The sequence below is a fragment of the Acromyrmex echinatior genome, chromosome 7 (genome assembly GCF_024713525.1).
Source record: "Acromyrmex echinatior isolate Ae372 chromosome 7, ASM2471352v2, whole genome shotgun sequence".
Classification (NCBI taxonomy): Eukaryota; Metazoa; Arthropoda; class Insecta; order Hymenoptera; family Formicidae; genus Acromyrmex; species Acromyrmex echinatior.
In genome coordinates this window covers 5,892,732-5,920,545 of record NC_141858.1, presented here as the reverse complement: position 1 = coordinate 5,920,545, position 27,814 = coordinate 5,892,732, and the positions used below count along the sequence as shown (strand labels likewise).

The 27,814-nt window shown below is 38.4% G+C and overlaps 2 protein-coding genes and 3 pseudogenes across 6 annotated transcripts in view; 3 read left to right on the top strand and 2 right to left on the bottom strand.

The window, feature by feature from the left end:
* The window catches only part of LOC105144011 (uncharacterized), a 488,432-nt gene that overhangs the window by 26,157 nt on the left and 434,461 nt on the right, over positions 1-27,814 (top strand). The window lies entirely within an intron of this gene.
* Positions 604-5,258, bottom strand: LOC147909072 (uncharacterized; annotated as a pseudogene).
* Positions 604-27,814, bottom strand: LOC105148816 (uncharacterized; annotated as a pseudogene). The gene is made up of 5 exons (XR_015545794.1): positions 27,801-27,814; positions 26,462-27,423; positions 26,317-26,389; positions 25,552-25,719; positions 604-774 (listed from the first exon to the last, which is right to left on the bottom strand). The product of XR_015545794.1 is annotated as an uncharacterized LOC105148816 (transcript).
* On the top strand, positions 7,418-12,577 carry LOC147909071 (uncharacterized). The gene is made up of 2 exons (XM_087408273.1): positions 7,418-11,526; positions 11,722-12,577. The coding sequence occupies exons 1-2, from the start codon at positions 7,418-7,420 to the stop codon at positions 12,575-12,577; spliced, it is 4,965 nt and encodes a 1,654-aa protein (XP_087264399.1).
* On the top strand, positions 19,022-21,827 carry LOC147909070 (uncharacterized; annotated as a pseudogene).

Sequence of the window (27,814 nt, the reverse complement as noted above, 5' to 3'; positions counted from 1 at the left end):
GATAAGCTTTTTTGACAATTGATGCTACAGGCGGTATAATAAAGCGCAGATCATTGCAAGATCCACCAATATTTTTATATCAGTCCTTGTTAGTAAGGATGGCAGTACACCTGTTTTTCAGATGATTTCAGTCGATTATAGAACATTGATGATTGCTTTCTTTTTATATTACTGAATATTACGGAATATTACTGCTGCAGATGGATCTATTCTACATACGTAGTCATGACTGATTTCGAATAGATCAAAATTGCCATTTTGACATTTTCGCGAAATGTATTAATTTCACGATTATTTAAATAAATGTTTTGCTGCAACCGTTTTGGGAAATACTGATGATTCCATTTTGTTATATCAAACTGAATGTTTATCACTTTATTTCTATGGAAATGTGAGGTAAAAATGAAAAGATAAAATCTTAGTACGAGCATTTTATATTCGTTGTATATATTAGTCAAACTTATCTCATGGATTCTTTCAAAGAAATAGAATATTTTATGGAATCATCATTGAGCGTTAAGAGGATATGCTAATTGATAAGGCTAAAAATTACATAATTATTTAGGAATTTTTTTAAAAGAAATGAATTAATATAATAATATGAAACTTTTTAAAATTTTATTTGTACAAAATAGATATTTAAAAATCATTTTTTCGTGTCTATATCATACAAAAAAAAATACATAGTAATACGCAAGACGTATGAAAAAATTTCTTTTTGACGCGTTGATCATTGTCGACCAAGCCAGCGAAAGCGCCGTTAGTTCTAATAGCCTGAAATCAAAAATTAAAAAAATTAATAAATTGTAAGAGTTACACTATTACTGAACTAAGAAAAAAATTGAAAATTGTTGAAACGGATAATGTTTTGAAAAATAGTATTCATTTTCACCTATAAATTTGTTTTATTTTTTTTAAATAATAAAATGGAATATTATAAATTAAATTCCGTACTTCTAGTAATAAAAAAACATATTTTATATGACGTAAAATATTTTAAATCGCAAAAATTCAAATCGATTGGACGCTTAGTTCCCGAGATATTATGTCAGTCAACGCGGTAAAAAATGCTGTTTTGAGAAAAATGTATTTAAAGTTTCAACTACGATTTACTATAGCTATCATCAGTTAATCAGCTATTGGCTTTGATAATATTTTTTCAAGACTATCAATTTTCCGAAAATGTAATAAAAAAAATTCGATTTTTTTAATCGGCAAACTATTAGGTCATTTAAAAAGTATTCGCGGTTTTTTCATTCAAAAATTGAAGAAAAAACCGCGGATACTTTTTAAATGACCTAATAAAATATTCCCTTAAGTAAGAGTATTGATTGCACAACGAACAATAATATATGTTAATGTCTGAGATACGCATGCAATATCTAAATAATGTAATTAAAGATAGAAAAAATTATAATGACATATTAGACACTATCGAAAATAACGATGGAAATCCAGAAATTGAAACTTTTTTTCCATATATGAAGCAGACAATAACACCGATTGGGTAAAATGGAGCATTTCTGTTCTGAATTCGTCCAAAAAATTATGGAAGATTCAAAAGATGATAACATTATTAACACTCGTTCTAATTTTGTCGAACAAATTAAAACACGTTTACTACTACCCATATGGACGTATATACGTATTTACCCATATGGACAAGTGTGTGCGTCCATTCTTTAAAAGAATGGATCTGGTGAAATCGCTACTTCTTTTTCATGTTGTGCAGCCCCCATTACAATACTACCACGATTTAATCTTGCATTTCGACATAGCAACGGGCTCACAGAAATGCACGACTATTACCAAAAAGCAACCTTTGCATTTTGACATGGCAACGGAAATGCAAAGCTGCAAATTCAGCAGCGCGTACGGATTAAAATCGTATACGTGCCGATTTCTGTGACTATATATGGTCACATCGGAAATTGTAATAAGACACCGCAACTCCTTTATATTCGGCTAATTGCGAGAGATTGCGAGAGTTTTTCATAAGTAAATCTTAACAATACATTATGCGTGTCGCGAGTGACTGCTGTCCAGTTACATTTGCGATAACACTCGTCGTATGACTGATCTAATCATCATCACGAGCGCGAACACTAAAATTAAAAATAAATAAAGAAAAATACACTGGCAATGAGAGTCAAGCGCAATAATTGGAGTACAACAAAATTATCAGTGATTTATTAATCAATAAATAACAAATGTTTCGGCATCATTCCGAGCCATCATCAATGATACATTATTTGTATATGTGATCATTGTCTCAAGCTCCACTTGGAAAATTATACACAATAGTTGCAAAACCAAGTGATTTGGATCTAAAATTACTTGCAACTATTATGAGAGACATATATATAACTTTCCAAGTGGAGCTTGAGACAATTATCACATGTACAAATAATGTATCCACTGATGATGGTTCGGAATGATGCCAACTTTGTTACTTATTGATTAATAAATCACTGATAATTTTGTTGTGCTCCAATTACTACTTAACTCTCATTGCAAGTGTAAAGAAGAGGGGAACAAATAGTGTTGGATTTTTTCTCTCTCTCCTATAATACTAATTTCAGGTTTACAAGATTTCTCTCTCTCCTGTAATGCTAATATCAGGTTTACACAATTTTTCAATAAAAAGATACTTTCCACCTTCAAATATACGAAAAATTTGATTAGAGTTCCCATAAGTTATATATAAAAGCTAGAGCTTCATAAGAATTGAAATCTACATTTGTCACTATTTATCCTACGCCAGGAGCAGTTTTAAAATACACAATTTTTACCTCTTATTCGGTTTTCATTTCGACGTTTTGATTAAATAAGAACTGAATTTTTTTACTCTGCAATACGTATAAGAATTTTATTTATTAATACATAATACTATTACATGTAACATTATTTGTCGATATACTTAGCTTACAACAATAATTTTTTAACATTTGAATTTTTTAATTTCTATTTATAATATATATTTTTTAAAAATTTTAGTAATCAATTTAAATATCAAAAGAAAAATTATTAAACAAAAAGGATTATATACATTTAAAATTGCATTTATCTCAAAAAGTAAAAAGATAAAAATAGAATTAAAAAATAAAGCAAATCTTTGGCTGCTCTTTACAGAACTAAACAAATTATACACATGCATTAACAGCTCTAGACTAATATTTCTTAGTAGAAATCACAATCATTTATTTATAATTTGCTTTGAGGCTAATCTCATATTATCCAAGATAAATACCAGAAAAATCATATTCGAACATTAAAAAAGCTTTTTGACGTCTTGCCAAATTATCTGGATACGTCAGCTTAGGCAAGATCACTTTTGTTTCTAAAACATTCATAAAATGAATGTCAGGTAAATGGTTGCACAAAGCGTTTATTGTAATTAATTTTCTTTAGGTATGAGATTTCTAAGTCTCTCCCCATTACTATCTTCTTGCTTTAAAATTTTACCAACGAAATATTTCTCTTCCTTATCTCCAAAAATTACTAAAACATAGTCACCTTCATCAGGAGATAGTGTAAGTGTAGGGAAACATTTAGTTATCACTTCAACATTATTCTCTTCACATGACATGTCTCTTCAATATCATTTTTCTTGCACAATAAATCAATTTCAGAACTCAGATTATTTGATGTTTTATTAAAATTTAAAGCTTTCTGTATTCTTTCTTTTTTATATTTTCCTTTCTTCGTCTGAACTGTTTTTGGATTTCGCTTTGGATAACACTTTCTCGCTGTTTTTTCCTTTCTTTAGCCTTTTATTTCTTCTCCATCTACGTTTCTCTATTTTATTCTTTTATAAAGTATCTGTGGCAATCATACATTTATCTTTCCTATTTTTCTGCTTAGGCTGAACTTTAGGATAATCTTTGAAATCTATTGGACTTATAAATGAAGAGCCATTAATAATGGTTGCATTAAAAATGGCCCTGCTGTTACTATTACATCTGAAATATTTCGTACGAAGGCCTCTACTGTCCATATTTTACTAGTCTTGTTGTAGTTTTATTTTTGAATCATAACTTTCGTTTGTCATAGTCTCAGATTCATTTGGATCGTTAGTTCTGTCATTTGGATCTGTTGCTCTGTTACCATAGACATGATGTAATCCGAGTCTTGAAATACTAATCGGTTGAAAGGAAATATGCCAGGCTTTTAAAAACTGGCAATAATGTTTAATGGAGTAGTTGCCTTATTTAGAGCTTTTCGCACGAATCCTGCTACATAATAAATAGTTACAGGGATTGCTTATCATCCGTTTACTGCATTATCCTATGATTTGATGATATGATTGATAAATTCCTATGTCTAAAAATTGAAGTTTGTGCATACAGTGCGGAGGAAAAGTGAAAAATGTTACTCCATTTTGTCGAGCAAAATTTATAGCATTAGCTAACAAATGATTTCAACATTGTCTATTAAAAGAAGAAGTGGGGTTTTCTTTAGAGAAACCTGAACTTTACAAAATAACATCAACAAAGAGTTCTTTTTACATGTAGCCTTGATCATTAGCTAATCCAAAAGTTCCAGGAAAAGCATTTCTTGTTACATTACTCTTAAAGTATTTTCGAAGAAAAATCATCATAGGAGGTATTATCACTCCATGAGCACCAATAAAGCAGCAGCTTGTCATTGACGTACCTCTATACGCACTCTTTACCTGATGCACTTGTTTTACATCTTTAGAACAAATGATTTTTTTTGGTATTCTGCACTACTAGTCTCGTCTATATTGTAAAGTCTGAATCCATCCATAAAAGAATAATTCTTCTTCAGAGATTCTTCTAATTTATTTAAAAAATTGTCAATATTTGTCTTATTAAATGCTGAAGTAATACTACAGCCTTCTGGAATTCGAATTGATACATTTATATGCCGTTTCTTGAAGCCTTTAAATCAAACCTGCCTTTAAAGCAAACAAGCAAGTAACTTCATCAAATCACCTAGAAATTGAATTTTTGAAGGATTTGAACAGCACTAAACAATAAGCCAATGATATACTTTACTTTTATATTAATCAATACCAGCCATTTTACTATCTTCTCAGTTCTGTGATATTGGAAGATTGTGATAATGACTGTCTCATATGCCAATTCTCTTACTTTAGTTGTACTGAAACCAAATCCCATTTTATCTACATCAATACAATAGGCAACAATTTCATCTTCCAACTGTTTATAAAAGATTGACTTTTTTCCAAAACTTAATTGAGAACAATTAGAATTATCTTCTATATTCTTCATTCTTTTGATATGATGAACACTTTTCCACAATGTCTGTCTATTAATGCCTTTTTATTGGGCAACTGTTCTAATAGACCATCCATCACGAACCAATGCTACTGCGGCTGCAAGTTTTCTAGCTCTTATGATTAATTTCTTTTTATAATTTTTAACATCGTAAAAATGTTTTAAATAAAACGATTTAGCAATAGCTGAAAAAGAAAAAATCAAGAGTTATAAAAACATGATATATCATAATTATGAAAATGATTCATAACTTATAAGAAAATAACAATTTATTTAATATTTTATTTACCCACTAATTAAAATTTTGTATAATAGCAGTTTAATTGTCTAATAGAGTCTCTCTGTTTCTTTTTCTCTAAACAAAACAACCTAATCTATTTCTAAACTTATTTGAAGAATATCTTCAAGGATGTTAATCACCTTATTGTATAATTACGGAATGTAATGTTGATATCGCTATTTGTGAGAATTTACACTAGCATCAATATGTATACTTACAATCGTGGATAGAATGGTCGCACCCTTACGAAAAAATACACTCAATTTTGGACGTTAAACACTCAAAAAGAACGCTCAAATTTGGGTATTAAACACTTCGAAAAACGCTCAAATTTGGATGTAATTTCGGACGTCAATTAAAGGTTATACTCAATTAAAGGTTAATGCCAAAGAAAACCATCAAAATAAATGGCTTTATGATATAAAATTAATTAAATGTGTTTTATTCCTAAAATAATATTGTATTATTAATTTGCAACATTTTTCAAAACACACGACAAAATTATATTATAATTTTAAAAAATGCTCTCTCTCTCATTTGGGAATTAATTTCCTTATTTTTCTAAGCGGTCACCCATCCAACGGTACTTGACCACTGCAATCGTATGGGAACTGCTGCTTCGATCCAAGAACATTGAATGTTAGTATATAACTGTGATATATCTCAATAGGACTTCAACATATCTTTAGGACTGCGTGAAACATCTTTTTGACAAACTTTATCTAGGCTGCGTTTGGAAACATCATCTGGATGCCCCTATGTTTTATATTATCCTTGTTTCGCATTGGACAACAAAGATAAAACGATACATAGGGACACTCGGATGATGTTTCCGAACGCAGCCTAAATCAAGTTTGTCAAAAAGATGTCTCATACATATTGTTTGAGATCGGTAATTCAAAAAAAAGGTAAGAATTCCTTCGGTCGACCGACAGTAATTGTTATTGAACGCACGCACAAGGCGAGCTCGTGATTTCATCTCGAGCCTGACTTTAAGCCTCATCAAAGTCAGAGATTCATTGTTCTGTAGTCTTTCAAAACAATTCGGTACACGCAAACAGGCACCGACAACGGACCATCGAAAGTTCTAGAACAATTCGATTCGCGCACGCGAGCGCCGCGCTCCGACGAATACGTCACGCGCTGTCACCAATCCCGCGTACGGATTTTCTGTCGCGCATGACTGTTACGTTGAACGTCGCTAGAAAAGAATCGAAAGCGCCAATCAATTTTGTACAACCAATGCCACGTGATAATTACGATTGTGGCAAAATTTAATTGGATTTCTCCCAAGAAGAAAGCCCGGACCGGAAGTAATAAATGCTTCGATCTCGCCGGTTCTAAAGGCAGATTGCGCAGATTGCGGAAATAGTCTACACCGCTTATACCGTCTACACCGCTTAGAATTCTTAGACTTCTCAGAGTTCTTACTTCCAAAAAAGTTCTTAGAGTTCTTAGAGTCATAATCTCGCTTCGTAAAATCGCCGTGCTAACCGTTTAGTGAAATCGCTATAAACCGAAACTTTCGAGAAGCTTCGAGGAAAATCGCCGAGATTTTCCATCACCGCATTTCCAAGCTCAATTTGGAAAAGGTGACCGCATTTAATATTCTGTTAATCTAATCTTTAATTAATCATATCTTTTGACTTTGTAACTGAATACATTAAAGAAATTCTTTTGTTAAATTAAATGAAACGGAGTTCTCTTCACTGTCGTGCATCATATCAACCTTGTACCGTTTTCTCACTCGAACCTTTTTCCGCGCGGTGCGCTCTCGCACATTTTCTGGTCCTTCGAGCCGGATTCTCGCCGGCATCCGCAGTGTCGAGTGCATCGCGTTCAGTTTGCTAGTGCTGAAAAGAAAGAGTGAGTGATGGGTAAGAAACTGCAGAATTTGCTGACGAAGCAAAGCGACCTTCGCCATCGCATGGCTCAGTCAGTATCAGATCTGGAGGAGCTCGGCGCAGCGAACATTACGCTGGAAGCCGCCGAGACAGTCGTCGGTCTTCTGGATGGATTGTGGGCGAAATTTGAGGCTCAGCATGAACTCATCATAGAGCATCTTGAAGATGCATTCGCGGAGAGCGAATACAACTCGACCAGAGTCGCTCACTCAGCGAGAGTGACGTACATCACGCAACGAAGTCTCCTTCTCAACCATGTTCGGAAACTCAAGGTGAAGGAACCGAGCTCAGCTTCCAAAACAGAAGGTAATGAGTCTTCCGGAAAACCGTCGCTGCCTCGCCTCAAGATTAGTTCTTTCTCTGGCGCGTTCGAAGACTGGCCTACATTCCGAGACCTCTTCCAATCCATTGTTGGCAGCAATTCATCACTCTCCGCAATCGAAAAATTTCATTACCTGAAAACTTGTCTGGAGGGTCCTGCCAAGGAACTGATTCAACCATTAGCGATGACCGAAGACAACTATCCACGCGCATGGGAGCTGCTAAGCGAGCGGTATGAAAATAAGAGAGAGTTATCTCGCTCCAATTTCTCCAAGTTTACCGCCGTGGCTAAGATGAAGAGCGAAAGTGCGGAGGAGCTCAACCGCGTTTTCAACGCCTTGACCAGGGTAGTCAACGGCCAGGAGAGCATTGATAGGCCTATCAACTCTCATGGCTTCGATCTACTAACTCATCTTGCCGTCGAGCTCTTCGATCCAAGAACTCGCCTGGAGTGGGAGTCACTCTCACGCGCCTCGAGCGACATGCCCACTCTTAAAGAGCTAATGAACTTCATAAACCAACGAGCACTTACTCTCACAGCCGCCAAACCACAATCGCTCAAGGTCTCCGACAACCCGTCGCGATCCGCCAAGTCGCATCACGTCAAGAAACACACCGAGTCTTCTCAATGCGTTCTATGCAAGAGTAAGCACCACGTGATGGCGTGTGAAGAATTCAAGAAGAAATCCGCGGCCGACCGCAAGGCCGTCGCCGAAACTCACAGGCTGTGCTTTAACTGTCTCGGCTCTCATGCTTTCGCGAAGTGCCATTCGACGAAGACGTGTGCTACGTGCAAGTCTCGTCACCACTCCATGTTACACGACGCGTACGCTTCACCGAAACCTCAAGAAGTCAGCTCACTGTCTGCGGTGCGACGCGACAACAACCACAAGGCCATTTTGCTCGCAACGGCGCGAGTTTCCATCGCTGATCGTCACGGCAATCAGCACACCACACGCGTGCTCATCGATCAAGGTTCGGAAATTTCTCTAATTTCCGAGGCTCTGGTCCAACGCCTACGCTTGCCACGCTCTCGATCCTCAATCGAGGTCATCGGCATCAGCGGCAAAAGCTCCGGGCCCAGCAGGGGAAAGGTGACACTCAAGGTGACCTCATTAACAACAGGGACCGACTTCACCGTCGGAGCCTTTGTTCTGCCACGTCTGTCGCTTTATCAAGGCTCTCACGCAAGGATCAGAACTGAGTGGCCACATCTAAAGGGGCTCCAACTGGCTGATCCCGACTACACAGCAAACGACGCTATTGAGTTGCTTTTTGGAGCGGAAGTATGCTCAATCATTCTCCAGGATGGTCTCCGCAAGGGAGGCCCCCAAGCGCCTATCGCTCAAAAGACGCTGCTCGGCTGGATCTTATCGGGAGGTTGCGACCGAGTAAACAACTCAGCACAACGCCACTCGCTTCAGTGCACAGCAGATCACGAGTTGGCCGACCTTGTGCACCGCTTCTGGGAGCAGGAGCGAGAAGTGCCCGCTCCCGTCGCTCTCACGCCAAAGGAGCAGCAATGCGAGGACATCTTCGCGCTGCAGCACCAACGCACTGCCGAAGGAAGATACATAGTGCGACTACCTTTTGCATCTCCGCCGACGACGCTAGTTGAGACGCGAAGACCTGCGCAACGACTTTTAGTCGCCATGGAGCGACGCTGCGAGAGAGACGCACGATTCGGCGATCTCTACCGAGCCTTCCTGAAGGACTACGAGGACCAAGGGCACATGGAATTGGCGCGAGAACCTCCGAATTCCAGCGAAGATCGGTGCTACCTTCCGCATCACGGTGTCCTTCGTGAGTCCAGCACCACGACTAAGCTCAGAGTCGTCTTCAACGGATCGCAGCGTACAAGGTCTGGTGAGTCGCTCAACACGCATCTATTAGTTGGGGCTAACCTGCTGCCACCCCTCGCGAACGTGCTTTTGCGGTGGCGATGGCACCGATACGCGCTAGTGGCCGACATCGAGAAGATGTATCGGCAAATTCTTGTGCATCCCGACGACCATAGACATCAGTGCATCCTGTGGCGACACCGCGTTGATGAGCCTGTACGCGAGTTCACATTAAAAACTGTCACTTACGGTCTCGCTTGCGCGCCATTTCTCGCCATTCGCACGCTGCGTCAGCTCGCCGATGACGACGGACCGCGTTTCCCTCGAGGCGCGAGTGCTTTACGACACGACTGCTACGTCGACGATATCGTAACCGGAGCGCACGATAAAGACGACGCTATCGCGCTCCAAGTCGAGCTACGCAACCTCTGCATGGCGGGCGGGTTCCCTCTCCGAAAGTGGGCCGCCAACTGTCAGGAACTTCTTCGCGACATTCCGCCTGAGTACTGTCTCACCAGAGACTCGCGGTCGTGGGACCTAGAGAACCACTCCACGCTGGGATTGCGCTGGTATCCAACTAGAGACGAATTCGCCTTCTCCGTCCCTCCTCGCACCGTTGTCACGTTCACCAAGAGAAGTCTGCTGTCGGAGACCGCTCGACTCTTCGACCCGCTCGGATGGCTGGCTCCAGTAACCATTCAAGCTAAAATTTTGATTCAATCGGCCTGGCTACAGCAGCTAGAGTGGGACACACCATTGCCGTCAACCATCGCTGGAAAGTGGAAGCGGCTCTGGGAAGAACTTCCACTGCTTGAGAAGATCAGAGTCGGCCGCTGGCTCGGCACCGGCGACACGAGCTCTCAACTCGAACTGCACGGCTTCGCGGACGCGTCCGAAAGAGGTTACGCCGCCGTGGTGTACCTCCGTATCACCGCAAACAACCAAACGAAGACTCTGTTGTTGACCGCCAAAAGCAAGGTCGCGCCGATCAAGCTCGTTTCTCTCCCGCGACTCGAACTCTGCGCCGCCGCCTTGCTTACAAGCGTGCTCGTGCACACGCGCTCTGTGCTAAACCTGGCGACAACGCCAGTGATCCTGTGGTCCGACTCCAAGGTCACGCTCCACTGGATTCGAGGTCATGCCTCGCGCTGGAAAACGTACGTGGCCAACAGGGTGACACGAATCCAGCAGCAGCTTCCAGAGGCTCAATGGCGTCACGTCCCGGGCAAGGACAACCCTGCCGACTGCGCCTCTCGGGGTCTGACACCAAGTGAGCTCCTCAGCCATTCCTTATGGTGGACGGGCCCCGCCTGGTTGAGCGGGAATTCGTCGCTATGGCCAAGCGTCAACCTCGAGCCCATCAAGGACGTACCAGAGCGGCGGGCCGCAACACTCGCAGCAGTCGTCAGGAGCAACCTCGAGCCGGAAGAACTGCTCAGATTCTCGTCGCTTCACCAGCTGCTCAGAGCGACTTCCTGGTGCGTGCGTTGGCGTCACCGCGGTCGCGCGGTCGGCTCTGTGAACGGTCAGCACAACGGGTCGGCGCTTCTCCCAGCTGAACTCGACGCGGCGCTCATCAGGTGGATACGCATAGCGCAGTCACGGCATTACCAAGAGGAGAGAGCAGCTCTCGAAGACAAGCGCGACCTTGCCAGATCCAGCCATCTGCGAACCCTCAGCCCGTGCATGGACGAGCACGGAATTCTGCGAGTTGGAGGGCGTCTCAAGCACGCAGCGCTGTCGTTCGACGAGCGACATCCGATCATCGTGCCTCCAGGGTCATGGCTCACTCGCCTGCTGGTGGAAGCCTACCATCGCCGTACTCTCCACGGAGGAGTCCAGATGACCCTGGGATTGCTACGCCTCCGGTTCTGGATTCCACAAGGCCGAGCGGTGGTCAAGCGATGGCTGCATCAGTGCGTGACATGCACACGGTGGAGGGCTGCCACTCCGCAACCAAAGATGGGAAACCTTCCTCCAGGAAGAGTGACGCCAGCGCGACCATTTCTTCACGTGGGCATCGACTACGCCGGGCCTATTTTCATCAGGACGAGCAAAGGGCGTGGGCACAGCGCTCACAAAGCGTTCATCGCCGTATTTGTTTGTTTTAGCTCCAAGGCCGTTCATCTCGAGGCTGTTTCAGCGTACACCACCGACGCCTTCCTGGCTGCTCTCCGTCGATTCACATCTCGCCGAGGACTGTGCTCAGACATTTATTCGGATTGCGGCACCAATTTTTTGGGCGCCGATCGGCAACTTCGAGAAATGCTTCGAGCCTCCTCGGCAGAAGGACAAAAGATCGCACACGTAGCTACATCGGAGGGGATCCAGTGGCATTTCAATCCTCCTTCGGCACCTCATTTTGGTGGTCTCTGGGAGGCAGCCGTGAAATCGGCTAAGTATCACCTGCGCCGAACCATCGGCGAAACCAGGCTCACCTTCGAGGAAATGAGCACCCTGCTCGCACAAGTGGAAGCATGCCTGAACTCAAGGCCCATGTATGCACTTTCGGACGACTCCGACGACCTCACGGCTCTGACACCGGGTCACCTGCTCATTGGAGCACCACTGCTGGCCATTCCTGAGCCGTCCTTGTCGGACAAGAGGGAAAATTTTCTTTCCAGGTGGCAACTTATTCAGCGAATGCGAGACCACTTCTGGCAGAGATGGTCACGCGAGTACTTACACACTCTGGCTACCAGACCGAAATGGACCAAGGACGCTTTGCCACCACGCCTTGGATCGCTATGCATCATTCGCTCCGAGCTCTCACCACCAAATAAGTGGCCTCTGGCGCGAATCACGCAGCTACATCCTGGAGACGACGGCGTAGTGCGGGTGGTCACAATCAAAACCGCCTCATCTGAATTAACTCGTCCTTTGATCAAATTAGTTTTATTGCCAGACGAGGCTAACGCGTTTATCTCGCACTCCAGTGCATCAGATGTAAAGAAGAGCTTGAATTGATCGCGTGTACTTTCGTGAATCATTTCGTCAATGTTATTTATCAGATAACTCTCGTTTACGGCTCAAGTTCTTCCACGAATTCATTGCATTGTATCGCTTGTTTTATTTTCGCGTTTACTGTTTTTTTTGTAATCTCTATGCGTAACCTTATACATATATCGTCACGGAGATGACGAGGCGGGCGGGATGTTTGAGATCGGTAATTCAAAAAAAAGGTAAGAATTCCTTCGGTCGACCGACAGTAATTGTTATTGAACGCACGCACAAGGCGAGCTCGTGATTTCATCTCGAGCCTGACTTTAAGCCTCATCAAAGTCAGAGATTCATTGTTCTGTAGTCTTTCAAAACAATTCGGTACACGCAAACAGGCACCGACAACGGACCATCGAAAGTTCTAGAACAATTCGATTCGCGCACGCGAGCGCCGCGCTCCGACGAATACGTCACGCGCTGTCACCAATCCCGCGTACGGATTTTCTGTCGCGCATGACTGTTACGTTGAACGTCGCTAGAAAAGAATCGAAAGCGCCAATCAATTTTGTACAACCAATGCCACGTGATAATTACGATTGTGGCAAAATTTAATTGGATTTCTCCCAAGAAGAAAGCCCGGACCGGAAGTAATAAATGCTTCGATCTCGCCGGTTCTAAAGGCAGATTGCGCAGATTGCGGAAATAGTCTACACCGCTTATACCGTCTACACCGCTTAGAATTCTTAGACTTCTCAGAGTTCTTACTTCCAAAAAAGTTCTTAGAGTTCTTAGAGTCATAATCTCGCTTCGTAAAATCGCCGTGCTAACCGTTTAGTGAAATCGCTATAAACCGAAACTTTCGAGAAGCTTCGAGGAAAATCGCCGAGATTTTCCATCACCGCATTTCCAAGCTCAATTTGGAAAAGGTGACCGCATTTAATATTCTGTTAATCTAATCTTTAATTAATCATATCTTTTGACTTTGTAACTGAATACATTAAAGAAATTCTTTTGTTAAATTAAATGAAACGGAGTTCTCTTCACTGTCGTGCATCATATCAACCTTGTACCGTTTTCTCACTCGAACCTTTTTCCGCGCGGTGCGCTCTCGCACACATATAGTATTAAAATATATTTCTTTCATAAATGAATCTGGCGGCGCATCTATATTCAACATTTCAACATTAATTCTCAATCATAAAGATTAATATTCAAGTAATACTTACATTCAATTTTGAAAATGACTCAAAGGTTATTAAGCCTTTAAGATTTACACTCATCTACTGAATGTCATGAGTAAACCGCGATTGAATGTTACCATCAAATTCGGTGTATAATATGATGTATACATCAAACTATTCATCGAATTTAATAGTCACACCCAACTAACACTCAACATTCAACGCTTAATTGACACTCAATATTGAGCGTCTATACCAAGGCAACACCGAATATTTATGGTCACTCTCACCCAATCTTGATGCTCAACACTTAAGTGACATCCAATGTTGACGGTCAACATTCAATTTTGATGGTAAACACCTGTTTAATTTGAATGTCAACACAATAAAATGAGAATTTTTTTTCGTAAGGGCAATACTTTTTTTCAATGAGTTTCAGAACTTAGCTTTGTTTGCGGAGCGATTGAACGTAAATATATAAGGTAAATAAATAGTTAAGGTCCTGACATATAAAAAAAACTTAAGAAGTGAGACTTAATCAACTGAGGAAGAAATCAATGCGTTGGATTCGCTATTACTCACGTTATAGTCTTACAGTCTCGACTGTAATTAGTCAAGTCGCTTGGATAAAGTTGTCATTATTTATTCTACAGTATTATTATTTGCCCCGGCAGCTATTTTTTCCTTTGAAACTTTACTGAGAGAAACCAAATTGATATTACTTACAAATATAAGTATTATCAAAGTAATAAAAAACTATACGATACAGAATAGATTAAATCTCGAATCCAACGCATTGATTTCTTCCTCAGTTCATTAAGTCTCACTTCTTAAGTTTTTTTTATATGTCAGGACCTTAACTATTTACGTTCAATCGCTCCGCAAACAAAGCTAAGTTCTGAAATTCATTGAAAAAAAGTATTGCCCTTACGAAAAAAAATTCTCATTTTATTGTGTTGACATTCAAGGATTTAGTAATAAAAAAAATGTAACTTGAAATGCTACGAAACGATTCAGGTTTTACTTTATTTTACGAAGGTACTTTGTCTTCTCTGCTTATATGTGGCTCCACAATTTCACTATATTGTCAAAAGATGATTTAGATATTCGCAAACTATCTGTGCAATTGACGATACTGATAGAATAAACTCGGGAAAGAGGAGAAATTTAAATTGACACTATTTTCCTCCCCCTTCCCGCTCTGTTACTTTTCTTCATTCATTTTTAATATTAGAGAGAGATTTTTAATATCATTTGGTCATTTCTTATAAGTCAAAAGTAATACTTAGTTGCAAAGTACAAACACCAACACTAACATTAATATTATTATCAATACTTAACCTAACTGAATAACTGCGAATAAGTATTAAGTAAAAAGGGAATTATTTTAAGTAATAAATAAAGTTAAAATTATAAGAAGGGCTACGAGCCAGAGTTATAAAACAAGGAAAAATAAATTATAAAAATATAAATATTACAATACAAACGTTTCGACACCTATCGGGTCATTTTCAATTAACAAATTCTTATAAATCGCTTAATACATGTATGTATTGTATAGCATCATAGGGTAACCTTCCAATCGCAATTTCTTTCAGGTCCTGCACAGCAACAATAAAAGATGATTCCATGGGGGTCCCAAAAATATGTTTATAAAGTATGCTACAAAAATAAAAAAAGTGGAATTTAAAACCATACGAAAAGCTATCAAAAATTCATCTAACGGTATTTTAGTCTTTCTCGATGTAAAATCCCATCTCCTGACGACACTATCAAATGCCAACTCTATAGGAATATTAATAAACAGAGAAACTACATCAAGAGAAACCAAAATATAATTAGATTCAATACCAACGTTCTTCAATTATTAACAAGATCATAACTATTTCTTATATGACTAGGAGCTTCTGGTATAGTGTCATTAATAACTTTATGTAAATATAATGATAAATTATATAAAGGACTATTTATGGATGATACAATTATTTTGAGTGGATACCTCGGTTTATGAATCTTTGTCAAACTGTATGCTCTAGGTGTGTTGCCACGCGATTGTTAACAATCTCCGATATGTATAGTCGTCGATGTAACTCCCCCCCCTGCCCTTTCATCTGACAAGTAAACTCCGTAAATCGCCAATCACTTTCTTTGTTGGATCTTTAACAATTCTCTCATATGTGGTATCAGAAAGCATATTTTCCATTTTTGAGATGTAATTATCTTTATTCAACATAATCGTAACATTCCCTTTGTCGGCTACGATAATTAAAATTTCCGGATGACTCTTAGCAAATTCTCTAGTCAAATTCAACCAATAAGACAATAATTTATCATTCCATTCTAAGATATTCTTTATAAAACTTGTCAAGAATCGAGATTGAGTTATTCCTAAAAAAGTTAATAACATTATCAGGACGACCATTAATACTTTCAATATGCTTTATAAACTCAACCAAAGTTCTTTCAATATTATTTCTGTCGGAAGACCAAAGCCCTCATTAAATACTGTAACAAATACTGTACTTCTTCAGCAGTACAAGCTCTACAAGCTTCAACCTTGCTTAAATTACATGTCAAAGCCATTTCTGAAAAATTTTTACCGCTTGTAAATATATTCAATTGCAAATTAGCTTATACGATTCCGAATATTTTGAAAAGTTTAATAAAAAAGGGTAAGGATAGGTTGGAACCTTTACACAATCAAAATGTCATCTACAAGATTTCATGTGATGACTGTGATGTTAGTTCAAAGGTCAAACTAAGAGGCATTTGAAGACGCGACTACATAAGCATGTTTCCGACGTAAAAATAAAATCTAAATCTCCATCGGTTATCTCTAATCATCGTATAGAGGAAGGTCGTGAATTTAAATGGGACAATGTGAAAATTTTGGATATAGAACCTTCCTATAATAAGAGATTAATTTCGGAAATGGTACATATCAAAAGACAAAAACATGGAATTAATAAGCAAAATGATACGAATTCATTGCCGGAATTATATTCTAACATCACAGTCACAGTCTCTTTCTTTTAATTGTTTATTCTTATTCTCTTTCCATTGGATATCTTACTGTTCTATTAGTCTCCTTTTATTGTTGTGTTGCGGTACATTGTTTAGTTACATTTTCTTGGTTGAGACGCTACACAGTCTTTGCACATCTTTCTTCTGATTGCAATTTGCTCATTATAAGATGGGAATTCATAAGCGATTGTCATTAATTTTTCACTGAAATTTAAAGTGTTCACATAAGAAGGTTTTTATACAATATATTGTTAATTTTATTGCACAGTTATATAATTTTGTGAACTTGAACTGTTATGGTTACTTCTTGCGGTCTCTTTATAGATCTTCTTATGGTTACTTCTACTTTGCTGTGAATGCTTTCAATATAAAACGACAATGAGAATTTTATCTTGAGATAACATGATACAATAGAATAATTTTTACAAGAACATAAAGAAAAAATTCCCTTACTATTCGTGGAGTCCGCATTTTTAAGAAGAACTAAAGGACTACATTGTTGGCGAGCATTTCAGATTTTAACACGTATTTATATATTTTTTGGATACATGTGATAGATTTATAAGAATTTGTTAACATTGAAAATGAACTGATAGGTGTCGAAACGTTTGTTTTACAATATTTATATTTTAATAATTTATTTTTTCTTGTTTTGTCACTCTGGTTCGTAGCTCTTCTTATAATTTTGACTTTATTTATTATTGAGCCTTTTTATTTTTTATATTTTAAGTAAAATTGAAAAGTTGTAAAGTGAGTGTTCTCTCGTCGTCCTTCGAATACCATCCTCAGCGCTCCTCGTGAATCCTAACCCTTCAGGTGGACCGAATCCCAAAATTATTGCACCTTGTTGCACCGAAAAACACAACAAAGAGTTTTCAGATTTAAAAAATACTTACTTTAAAGATCAACTTCCTATCAGAGTAGACAAATTCGTCACTCAGCACTTAAATTTCTTGGATGCTAAAATAATTCTGGTTTTTAATGAAAATAATACTGACAATGAGACCAACCGTATCATCGCAACGAGATAATCTTATACAAAATATGTCATCTGATGAAGATAACATATAAAGATAAAAATAGAAGTCGATACCTCAGTTAATCTCACGAATTCAGACATTTTTACAAAAAAAAACGAAGGCGAGAATAAGGGAGAAGGATATAAATAGAGGAAAAGAGAATATAAGGAATTATGTAAGAGGAAAAAATGGGAAGAAAATAAGAGGTGGATGAGAATGGTGGACGGAGTAAAGACGGAGAGTTAAGTATGGAAAGTGTTAAACATGGAGAGGAAGAAATGGACAGGGGTGAATAGAGATGATAGTGCGAAGAATATTTTATGGGATTTCTAGGGGGAAGGGGGGTGGAAGATTGGGTGGTTAGAGGAGGGAAGGAGGGAAGAAAGAGAGACAGAAAAAGGGAGATAAGAAGAGAAAAAATAGAGAAAGTAATGAAAAAGCTAAAGAAGGCGAGTGGAAGGGTACCAAATGAAGTTGGAAGATATGAGGGGAGGAGTTGTGGAATTGGGAGTGGGAGAGGGAGATTTGTAATATTTGTAATAGTTATGGAAGAGGCCGGTTGGCCGATAGAATAGAAAGTAGAGCTTATAGTACTAATAAGGAAGAAAGGAAGAAGGGAAGTAGTAGGGGAATACAAAGGAGTGACACTGATGCCTTCTCTACACAAAGTGTACACGGCGATTCTGGCGAAAAGGATAAGGGAAGAAATGGAAGAGAAACATCTGATACCGGACAGATCAGATAGGATCAGATAGGATTTAGAAAAGGAAAAGGTACAATGGACAACATATATGTGCTGAACTATGTGATAAATAGAAAGATAGAGAGGAAAGGGAAAGGGATGGTGATAATGTTTGTCGATCTTAGGACAGCATTTGACATGGTAAACAGGGAAATTTTAATTGAAGCGATGAGAAAGAGAGGACTGAGAGAGGAATAAGATAAAGAGAGTGGGGGAAATGATAAAAGAAACGAAAAGTAGGGTCAAAATGGGAGAAAATCTGGGAGGTTTCTGGCAAAAGGAATGAGACAAAGATACCCGCTGAGCCCTTTGCTGTTTAACTTTTTGATAGCGGATCTGGAAGAAGAAATGGGAAAAGCGAAATGGGAGATATGAGGGAAGAGTATTTATGTTGGCTTATGCGGATAATATATAATGATGGCGGAAAATAAAAGAGAGATGAGGAATGTGATGGAGAGATTTCTAGAGAGAAAGTGTTTAGAATTGAACAAAAAAGACTAAAATAATGAGGTTTAGAAAGGAAGATGGAAGATGAAAAAAGTGTGAATGGTAGTGGAGGGGGAAAAGAATCGAGGAGGTGAAGGAATGTAAGTACCTGAGCTACACATAGCAGACAAACGAGGTACAAGAGGCTTATATAAAAGAAAGGATAAAGAAAGCATCTGCAATTACGTCCAAGCTCCGCATAGAGCTGAAGGGATGAACGCAACAGAAACCGAATTATTAGACCGATTTGATCGTGTCCAGGCTCCGGACCGTAAGAGAGTTGTGAGGGAGGATCGACGCAAGGGATGTCGGGAGGCACTTCGCTTTGTCCTGAGACTCCTAACGAGCCAGGGGTTGAATGGAAGACGAAATGGAAACTTCAGTTCGTGCTAAGCGGATTTACGAGTCGAACGTACTTTTAGTTTAAAAGGCCCAAAAACTCAATGTGTCACGAAGGTGCACTTTAACGCCAGATGTGCGAGTACATCCGTATGCTCTGACTTTCGGTCATGGAACTTAATCGAAGTGACCGGGGAGAGGGCGAAGTGCAACCGGGAGAGCTTACAATGAATACAAAGAGATGTTTTTCGAATAGACAAACGAGGGTTAAATTTAATAGTAATATAATAAAAGAAATATGTAGCAATACACTTTTGTTATACAATTTCTTTGATTTGTTTCGTTTTGGTAACAATTAGTTATCAAAAAGATATGTTTTTATGTGCGTGTGCGAAAGTATGGCAGAAGGGAGAAGTTACGGAGAGAATAGCGAGGGAATAAAAAGGGGAAGAGATTTTGATGACTTGTTCTGAGAGAGCTCGACCTGATTTTCCTCGGACGATGATAGTATTAACGGACGGACACGAGCGACCGGTCGACAGGGGCGAGCAATAATCGTAAGGTGACGGCGACAGGGATTGAAATTATAGCGTGACGGAGTGCAAAGTTTTTATTTTCCTTTACATAGGAATTCAAAAGAGAAAAAGAAAGAAAGAAAAGAATAAAAATAAAATAAAATAAATAAAAATAAATAAATAATAAAAAGAAACAAAAATGAAATAATTCGAAATGAATTACCGAAAAAGCGAGGGGGACCAGAGAATAGAGATATACCGACTTACTGAGAGGCTCATCGGTGGAGGTCTTCCAGCCAGGATGTGCGAAGTTGATAATGTTTCTTCAGCACTGACTCTAAATCTTTAAATCTCGCCGGCCAAGTATGCGAAGTAGATGGAATTTTTCCCGCACTGCTTCTAAATTCTAGGTTTTTAAAGTTGGCCGATTAAGAAAATAAGAATTTCGGACCGCTACGTCCAGAGAAAAATTAAGAAAAAAGGCGCTGAGTTTCGCGCCGAGGTTTTTATAGTAATTTGCCCTGATTAACAGCGCACTGATTGGTAGATAGGTTCGTTAATTAGATGGTGGGATCTAATTCTTACTTTCTAATTGGTCAAGGATCGAAAAGAACATTGATCGGAATCTGTAGCGTGTGGAAGTGTCATCCTTAATTTTATGATCTTAAAAATTTATGAAAAAAGCGGACGTGCAGTATGTCGAGGAAGCGCACATCGGCACGTGACCACCCAAGACTTATTCCTGAACGTCGTGTGTCACTTCTTAGATTTTATGATCATAAAATCGTGAGAATCGTTCGCGACTTGATCGTTAAAAAGTATTTGGCGCCGGTCTTACGCTTCTAATGACATATTTATTATTATTTTAGCCGGAGTGTCCAAGGGGCACAGACTCGGTGTCCTTTTAGTCCCGCCGCTTGTGCACGTGCACCGATTTTTAGTTTATTTCGGCGACATTTATGAGGAGATACTGGATTTTTCGCTTTAGTTTTTAATGTGGGAAAAGAAAATTTTTAGAAAATTTTTAAAAAATTTTTTCTTCTCTAGGCTATAAACGCTCAATTTGTTCGTTATTCGCAGTCTCTTTATTTCAACGAATTCCAGATCTCCATGAAAGAAAAGAGTCGTCGAAATCCACTGGACGTAACAACGGGAATAGGCCAAGAGTGGGGAATAGGGAAGAGGAGATTTGGGAAAGACTGGGAAAAGAGAATTTGGCTATTTGACAGATTGATTTGGCCGATAATTGGGTACAAACCGGAAATATGGGGTTTGAGAAGAGAGAAGAAGTAGAAAAATTACAAGATAAGTTTTTTTGAAGTGGGTATAAGAAGTAAAAAGAAGAACTCCAGGATGTATAGTAAGAGAAGAGCTGAGAAGAGATAAGTTGAGGAGTAGAGCAGCAAAAAGAGTGTGGAGATTTGAGAAGGGGATGCATGAGGAGAGTAGAAGCAGAATAGCACAGGAGTATTGAAATAAAGGGAAGGTGGGAAAAGGGAAGGGAAACATCTGGATGAGAAAAGGAGAGGAATGATGACAAAGGAGGTGGGGAATAGAAAGGGGAAAGTGGGAGAGATAGAAAAGGTGGAGAGAAGGGAGAAAGAGATACAGAGATGGGAAAGTAAAGGGGGCTAACTATAATAAATAATACAAGGGGATAAAGGAGAGAAAACAGCATTTAAAAAAGAAGTGGTGAGAAAACAGATAGAGGAGAATATCCAGGTTCAGACTGGGATGAGACAAGAGAGGGAAGATATTGGGAAGAGGAAGAGGAAAGGAAATATAGATTTTGTGGTTACGAGATGGAATCATTGGAGTGTGGGAGAGATGTGTGGGAGAGATGTAGAGTGGGAGAAAGGCGAAAGGAAAAGCTGACAGGAAGTGGTTGATAGAGTGTTGGGTGAGGAAGGTGAGGGAGGAGGAAGTAGGAATAGATTGAACGATGAAAAGGTGTAACGACAGAGAGAGAAAGAGAGGGGGAGGGGGGAGGGAGGAAGGGAGGAAGGGAGAGAGAGAGAGAGAGAGAGAGAGAGAGATTGAAAGTAGAAATAGTGAGGTAAACGAGGCAATAAGAATTTGTACACGAAAGCGGAAATCCATCAGCATAGGTTAAGTAGGTTAGATAGCTTTTCGTTGCAGGCGGGTGCGTCGGCATGCGTTAGAGACAGGTAGAGATAATATAAAATATGATCGTGGATGATTATATCATATTGTATAATACTGTATAATAGTGTATTGCCTTATGTGTTTCTATAATTATCTATGTTTGTAACCCTAAGGGGAAGCAATAAATTTACCATAACATTCTGGTACAATCGTATGTTTTTGCAAAATACTATAAAAATTATAGCTGTTTTGAACGCTAAGTTGTTGTTTGAGAGTCATTTGTGCCAGTCGATGTCAGTGTTTTCATTTGATAAAAATCTGTGTTCTCCGAGCCTAATTTTAAGCCTAAAAAAACAGGAAAGAATCATTGGGAATCAGATCTGGTGAATACAGCTGGTAGTAAATTAATTCGAACTGCAATTCGTATATTTTTGTTATGGCGATCGTCAATATTCGATTTTTTCCATTTTTATAAAAACACTGACACCGATTGGCATAAATGACTGTCAAACAACAACTGAGCGTCCATATATAGTAAAAATGTATTATAGATCAGGGGAGCCACCTCCAATGACCTTGACTTTGACATATGTTATTAGCATAAGGTCATGACCTCGAGTGACCTAGAGGAAGTTTTAATTGCAGGGCGTTACTCGTTAAGAAGTTATAAACCAAAGAAGTTTAAGAAATAATTCTTTTTTTTACTATATGCTTTAAAGTACATTCCCTCCCTCTCCTGCAAAAAGGTGCCCGACTTTCACCTTCGACTCTCACCCCCCCTGCTCCCTCTGCTTTAGGAGTGCCTGACTCTCATCCCTCCCCCGCTCCCTCTGCTTCAGGGGCGCCCGACTCTCACCTTCGACTCTCACCCCCCCCCCCGCTCCCTCTGCTTCAGGGACGCTCGAATCTTACCTTCGACTCTCACCCCCCCCCCAACCCTTACAAAGTAAGCAATAAATTGATATATAGTAGAAAGCTCTAAACGCGCTCGTTCAAACCATGTTCCATGGAACGCACTAATTTTAAAATTACACGTTACTCTTTGTCGCTTTCGAGTTTTACTCACTTTATAATAATACTTTGTGCAATGGAATATATGATTTTCCCTAACATTTGTTAATGTCAATACATTTCCACATCTTGGACACAATATTTCTTTATATACAACTTCTTTATCACACAGAAAATTCCACGAACGATCGAAATTGTAAGTCATATTAATGAATTCATGTAAATACATTTTCAACATTTGTAAAGCGTCTTACTTGTGTCGAAATAATCTGACTGACTGAGACTAACTGAACCGATCGATATTATTCAAAATTATTGAAGAAATCAAAACAAAGATATATCAATACATTGTAATCCAAGATCAATGTATTGATCTCGCAAAGCGAGATTTACCTCCTCTCCTTCTCTTAGGAAAGCAACGACTTTTCACGCGAAGGTGAGAGTCGGGCGCCCCTGAAGCAGGGGGAGGAGGAGGGTGAGAGTCGAAGGTTAGAGTCGTGCGCCCTTGAAGCAGGAGAAGAGGGAATGTACTTTAAAGCAGTAAATTCATATAGTAAAAAGAAGAAGTTATTTCTTAAACTTCTTTCATTTATAACTTCTTAACATCTATAACTTCGTAACGTTCTACAATTAAAACTTCCTCAAGGGCACTCGGGGTCATGACCTTAACAACATATGTCAAGGTCAAGATCATTGGGGGTGGCTCCCCTGATCTACATTTTTACTATATATATATATATATATATATATATATATATATATATATATATATATATATACACATATATATATATGTATATGTATATAGAACTATATAGTATATGCGCGCGCACGTGTGTGTGTATATTCACTATGGCGGACCCTGGAGGGAAGAAAGGAAGAAGGGAGGGGGAGGTTAATGAATATTTATTTTGAATAAGATTTTAGCTTTATATTCACACAAATATTTTATTTGAACACCAGTTCAGTAACACGTACATACATATATATGTATGTATACATATATACCAGGAGTATGCATAAGTTTTTTCCGGTTTTTTGGTAAAAAAAAAAACACGTAATTTTCAAGGGAAATTAATTTTTTTTATTCAAAATATTGGCCATCGGCTTCTACACATTTCACCCATTCAGGTAATTTATGAATACCATGCCAGAAAAACTGCTTGTCTTTTGCGGCAAACCATTCGTCGAGTCATTTTCCAACTTCCTGAAGTGCTGCTCTGCGAGCGCGTGCCCCATTGATGCGAAGAGGTGATAGTCAGATGGCGCCAGGTCTGGGGAGTACGGCGGATGTAGAAGGATGTCCCATCCAAGCGATTTCAAGGTGTCTTTCACTGGATTTGCTGTGTGAGACGGTGCATTGTCGTGTAACAAAATCACTTTGCCATGTCTTCTGGCCCATTCCGGTCGTCTTTCGATTAATGCGTGGTTTAAATTAATCATTTGTTGGCGATAGCGTTGTGTATTAACGGTTTCGCCGGGCTTCAAGAGTTCATAATACACAATACCGCTCTGGTCCCACCAGACACAGAGCATGGTCTTCTTGCCGAAGCGATTTGGCCTTGGTGTTGATGGACCGGCTTCGCCAGGTGAAAGCCACGATTTTTTCCGCTTCGGGTTATCAAAATAAATCCATTTTTCGTCACAATTCGATGCAAAAATGATTTCCTTTCGTAACGTTGAAGCAGCATTTCACAAGTGACTTTGCGATTTTCCATTTGACGTTCATTCAAATTGTGTGGGACCCATTTACCGAGTTTATTGATCTTTCCCATTGCTCGTAAACGTCTGCTGATTGTTTCTTGTGATACATGTAATGCTTCTGCTAATTGCCGTTGAGTTTGAGTTAGGTCTTCATCCAATAACTCCTGCAATTGCTCGTCTTCGCATTTTTGTGGTCTACCAGAGCGCTCACTGTTTTTCACATTGAAATCACCATTTTTAAATTCGAAACCATGTCTCACATGTTTTAATCGATGGAGCGTGTTCACCATATGTTTCTACTAGCAAACGATGACTTTCAACAGCCTTTTTCTTTTGATTAAATAAAAAAAGCAATGCGCAAATGTTCTTTTTCAGGCACAAAACTCGACATGATCACTGAACGATAAAACAAAGACGCTAGTTTTTGGCGGACTCAACTTGTGTGTGTTTGTAGTTAAATGTCAGATGAACAAAATGGCGTATGTGTCAAATTAATACGCTGTGTACTTTTCGCTGGCGCCATCTCTTAGTTAAACCGGAAAAAACTTATGCATACACCTGGTATATATATATATATATATATATATATATATATATATTATAATATATATTATATATATATTGTATATATATTATTCAACTAAAGGGATTTCTGCATCCACGAAATCTGTATCGGGAAATACGGATAGTGCAGCTTTTGCAAGGTTGAATACATCCGTATCAAACGTTTTACTCCTACGTTTGCTTTTTGTTATATTTCTTTTCTCACCAGTGTGCGGGTTAATATTCAGAAAGAAGTATGTTGAAACAAAAGATTAATTAGCAAACTATCATAAACTATTATATGAATAGTAAATAATTAAATTTCAGTTACCTTTGGATAAACTCTAACGTCTCTCAGCTTTTTTTGGGTAGCAAATTCCAAATATATAATATGCTAAAAAGCTGATCAAAATTCCTTGGAAAACGTCATCGCAAAAAATCATTATCTTTCTTTTGATGACGACGTTATATGTAGCATTAGAATCATAAAGCGAGTTTCCTATAAAATACAGAAGAAATATATCGGTAATTATTTATATTAGGGGACCCTCCTCTAATGACCTTGACTTTGACATATGTTGTTACGGTTATGACCCTGAGTGACTTCCAACAAGTTTTAGCAGTCGTTATTCGTTAAAAAGTTATTGACAATCAAAGTTAGTAATTATTTCTTTGCTTTACATGAAAAGTCAGATAACTCTAGGCGAGGAGAGGTATGGGTACGTTCCTATTACCTCTCTCTCCGCCTAGAGTTATTTGACTTTTCATGTAAACAGAGAAATAATTACTAACTTTAATTTAATTGTTAATAATTTTTTAACAAATAACGAGCAATTGCTAAAACTTATTAGCGGTCACTCAGGGTCATGACCTTGACAATATATGTCATGGTCACTGGGGGGGTCCCCTAATGTAAACTTTTACTAATATATCATACATATATATGTATAATTCATGATCTTTAAATAAAAAAAGCAACTCAATTCATCTCGCAGCTTGTTTTTAAAATTATTCGAAGGTCTTCTTTTTTGGATTTTACAAAAGTATATGCTTCCTTACACGTTGCGTAAAATTTTATAAAATAAAATATAAATACCTCTGATAATTAAAATAGGGTCTGCAAAATAGGAGTCTGCAATTGCTGGCATATTTGCGTCTGCTTTGTCAATCTGTAATAATGGTATGAATTTTTATCATTTTGTACTTTCAATACAAGCATTAAATATAAAAATCTAACTTACGCTAATTATTTTGAATAAAAAGTTAGTCTTTTCTTTAAAATATGCAAGTAACAATGGAAAAATAACCAATATTTTAATTATCAATATATTTCTCTTTGTTACTTGTACAGCATTTTTACATTCGTTAACAATGCAAATTTTTACGTTCGTAGGTATTTTTTTAGAAAATTTAATATATTGTCGAATTGGCTTAACTTTCTTGATAAGCGGGTTTGACCAAACATTTTAAATATTTTTGCCCAATAAGATAGAACTATGCTGCAGTATAAATTTAGATTCTTTAAGAAAAGGCCACTGTACTGAGATTTCTTCAATGTTTCTCGATTTTTCATTAATGACGCTTCGTAGAGTTGGGTATGTTTCTGTCATCAATTGGCTTATTTCGTTTGTATCTCTTTCTACAGTAGCTACATCTCTTTCCAGTAATCGAAGATGTTTTTCTTGCTGTGACTTTGAATTTTCTGTTAAAAGTATCTAGGTGCGTATTCAACACAGCCATATTCATCCTGACGCCGTAACATGGCAGCTTCTTTTTTTTTCTCTTCTTCATCAGCATCATCGCTATCTGGGCTTAATGCTCTTTTATTATGACTCTTTATATGTTTGATGTATTGAACGCAATTATATATTTGCATTCTCAAGGTTTCAATGCTACTGCCCCACTGTTCGTCATCGATGGTGTCTTTAAAAATTTCTGGATATGTCTCGCAAATATTTCTAGCTATTTGTTCAGCTACTCCTTTTGATGTTCGTTGAAGAACATTTATCATATAGTCTCTGACAATTCGATTTATTGCTTGCCTTGTGCAGGTAATAATTTCTCTCCTCTTTGGCAAGTAGTAATTATGATGTCAGATACTTTGTCCCACACCTCTTCTTTCATATTTAGGACGTATTGTTTATTGAACAAGTTTTTCTTCTTTGCACTTTTATTTTTATATTTATTCCAGCTTCTCCAAGTACTTCAACATCATCAAAGTCAAGACACTTTTTCACAAAATAAATTGTTTACCACCTTATTTACTTATTTATATCTAACTTTTGAATATATATCACATACAAATGAAAAATAGAATTAGAAAACTCAATGTATTGGAATATTGAATCTTTTATGAATTATCCGACAAATTTTTTAAAATTATTTCATTTAAGACATTTTGATCATTTTCTCTTTCTGCGAATATGTCTTTTGAACTTTTGTTTCCACTCAAAATGATTAACAGTATGGGAGTGGTGCTTAAAAGTGATAACTGGATTAAGATCTCGTCGTTATCAATTTCTGTTTTATCTTCCTAACGCCAACTGTATAAGGGAAATAAAAAATATTGTATCAATTTACCTGCACTTATTCAT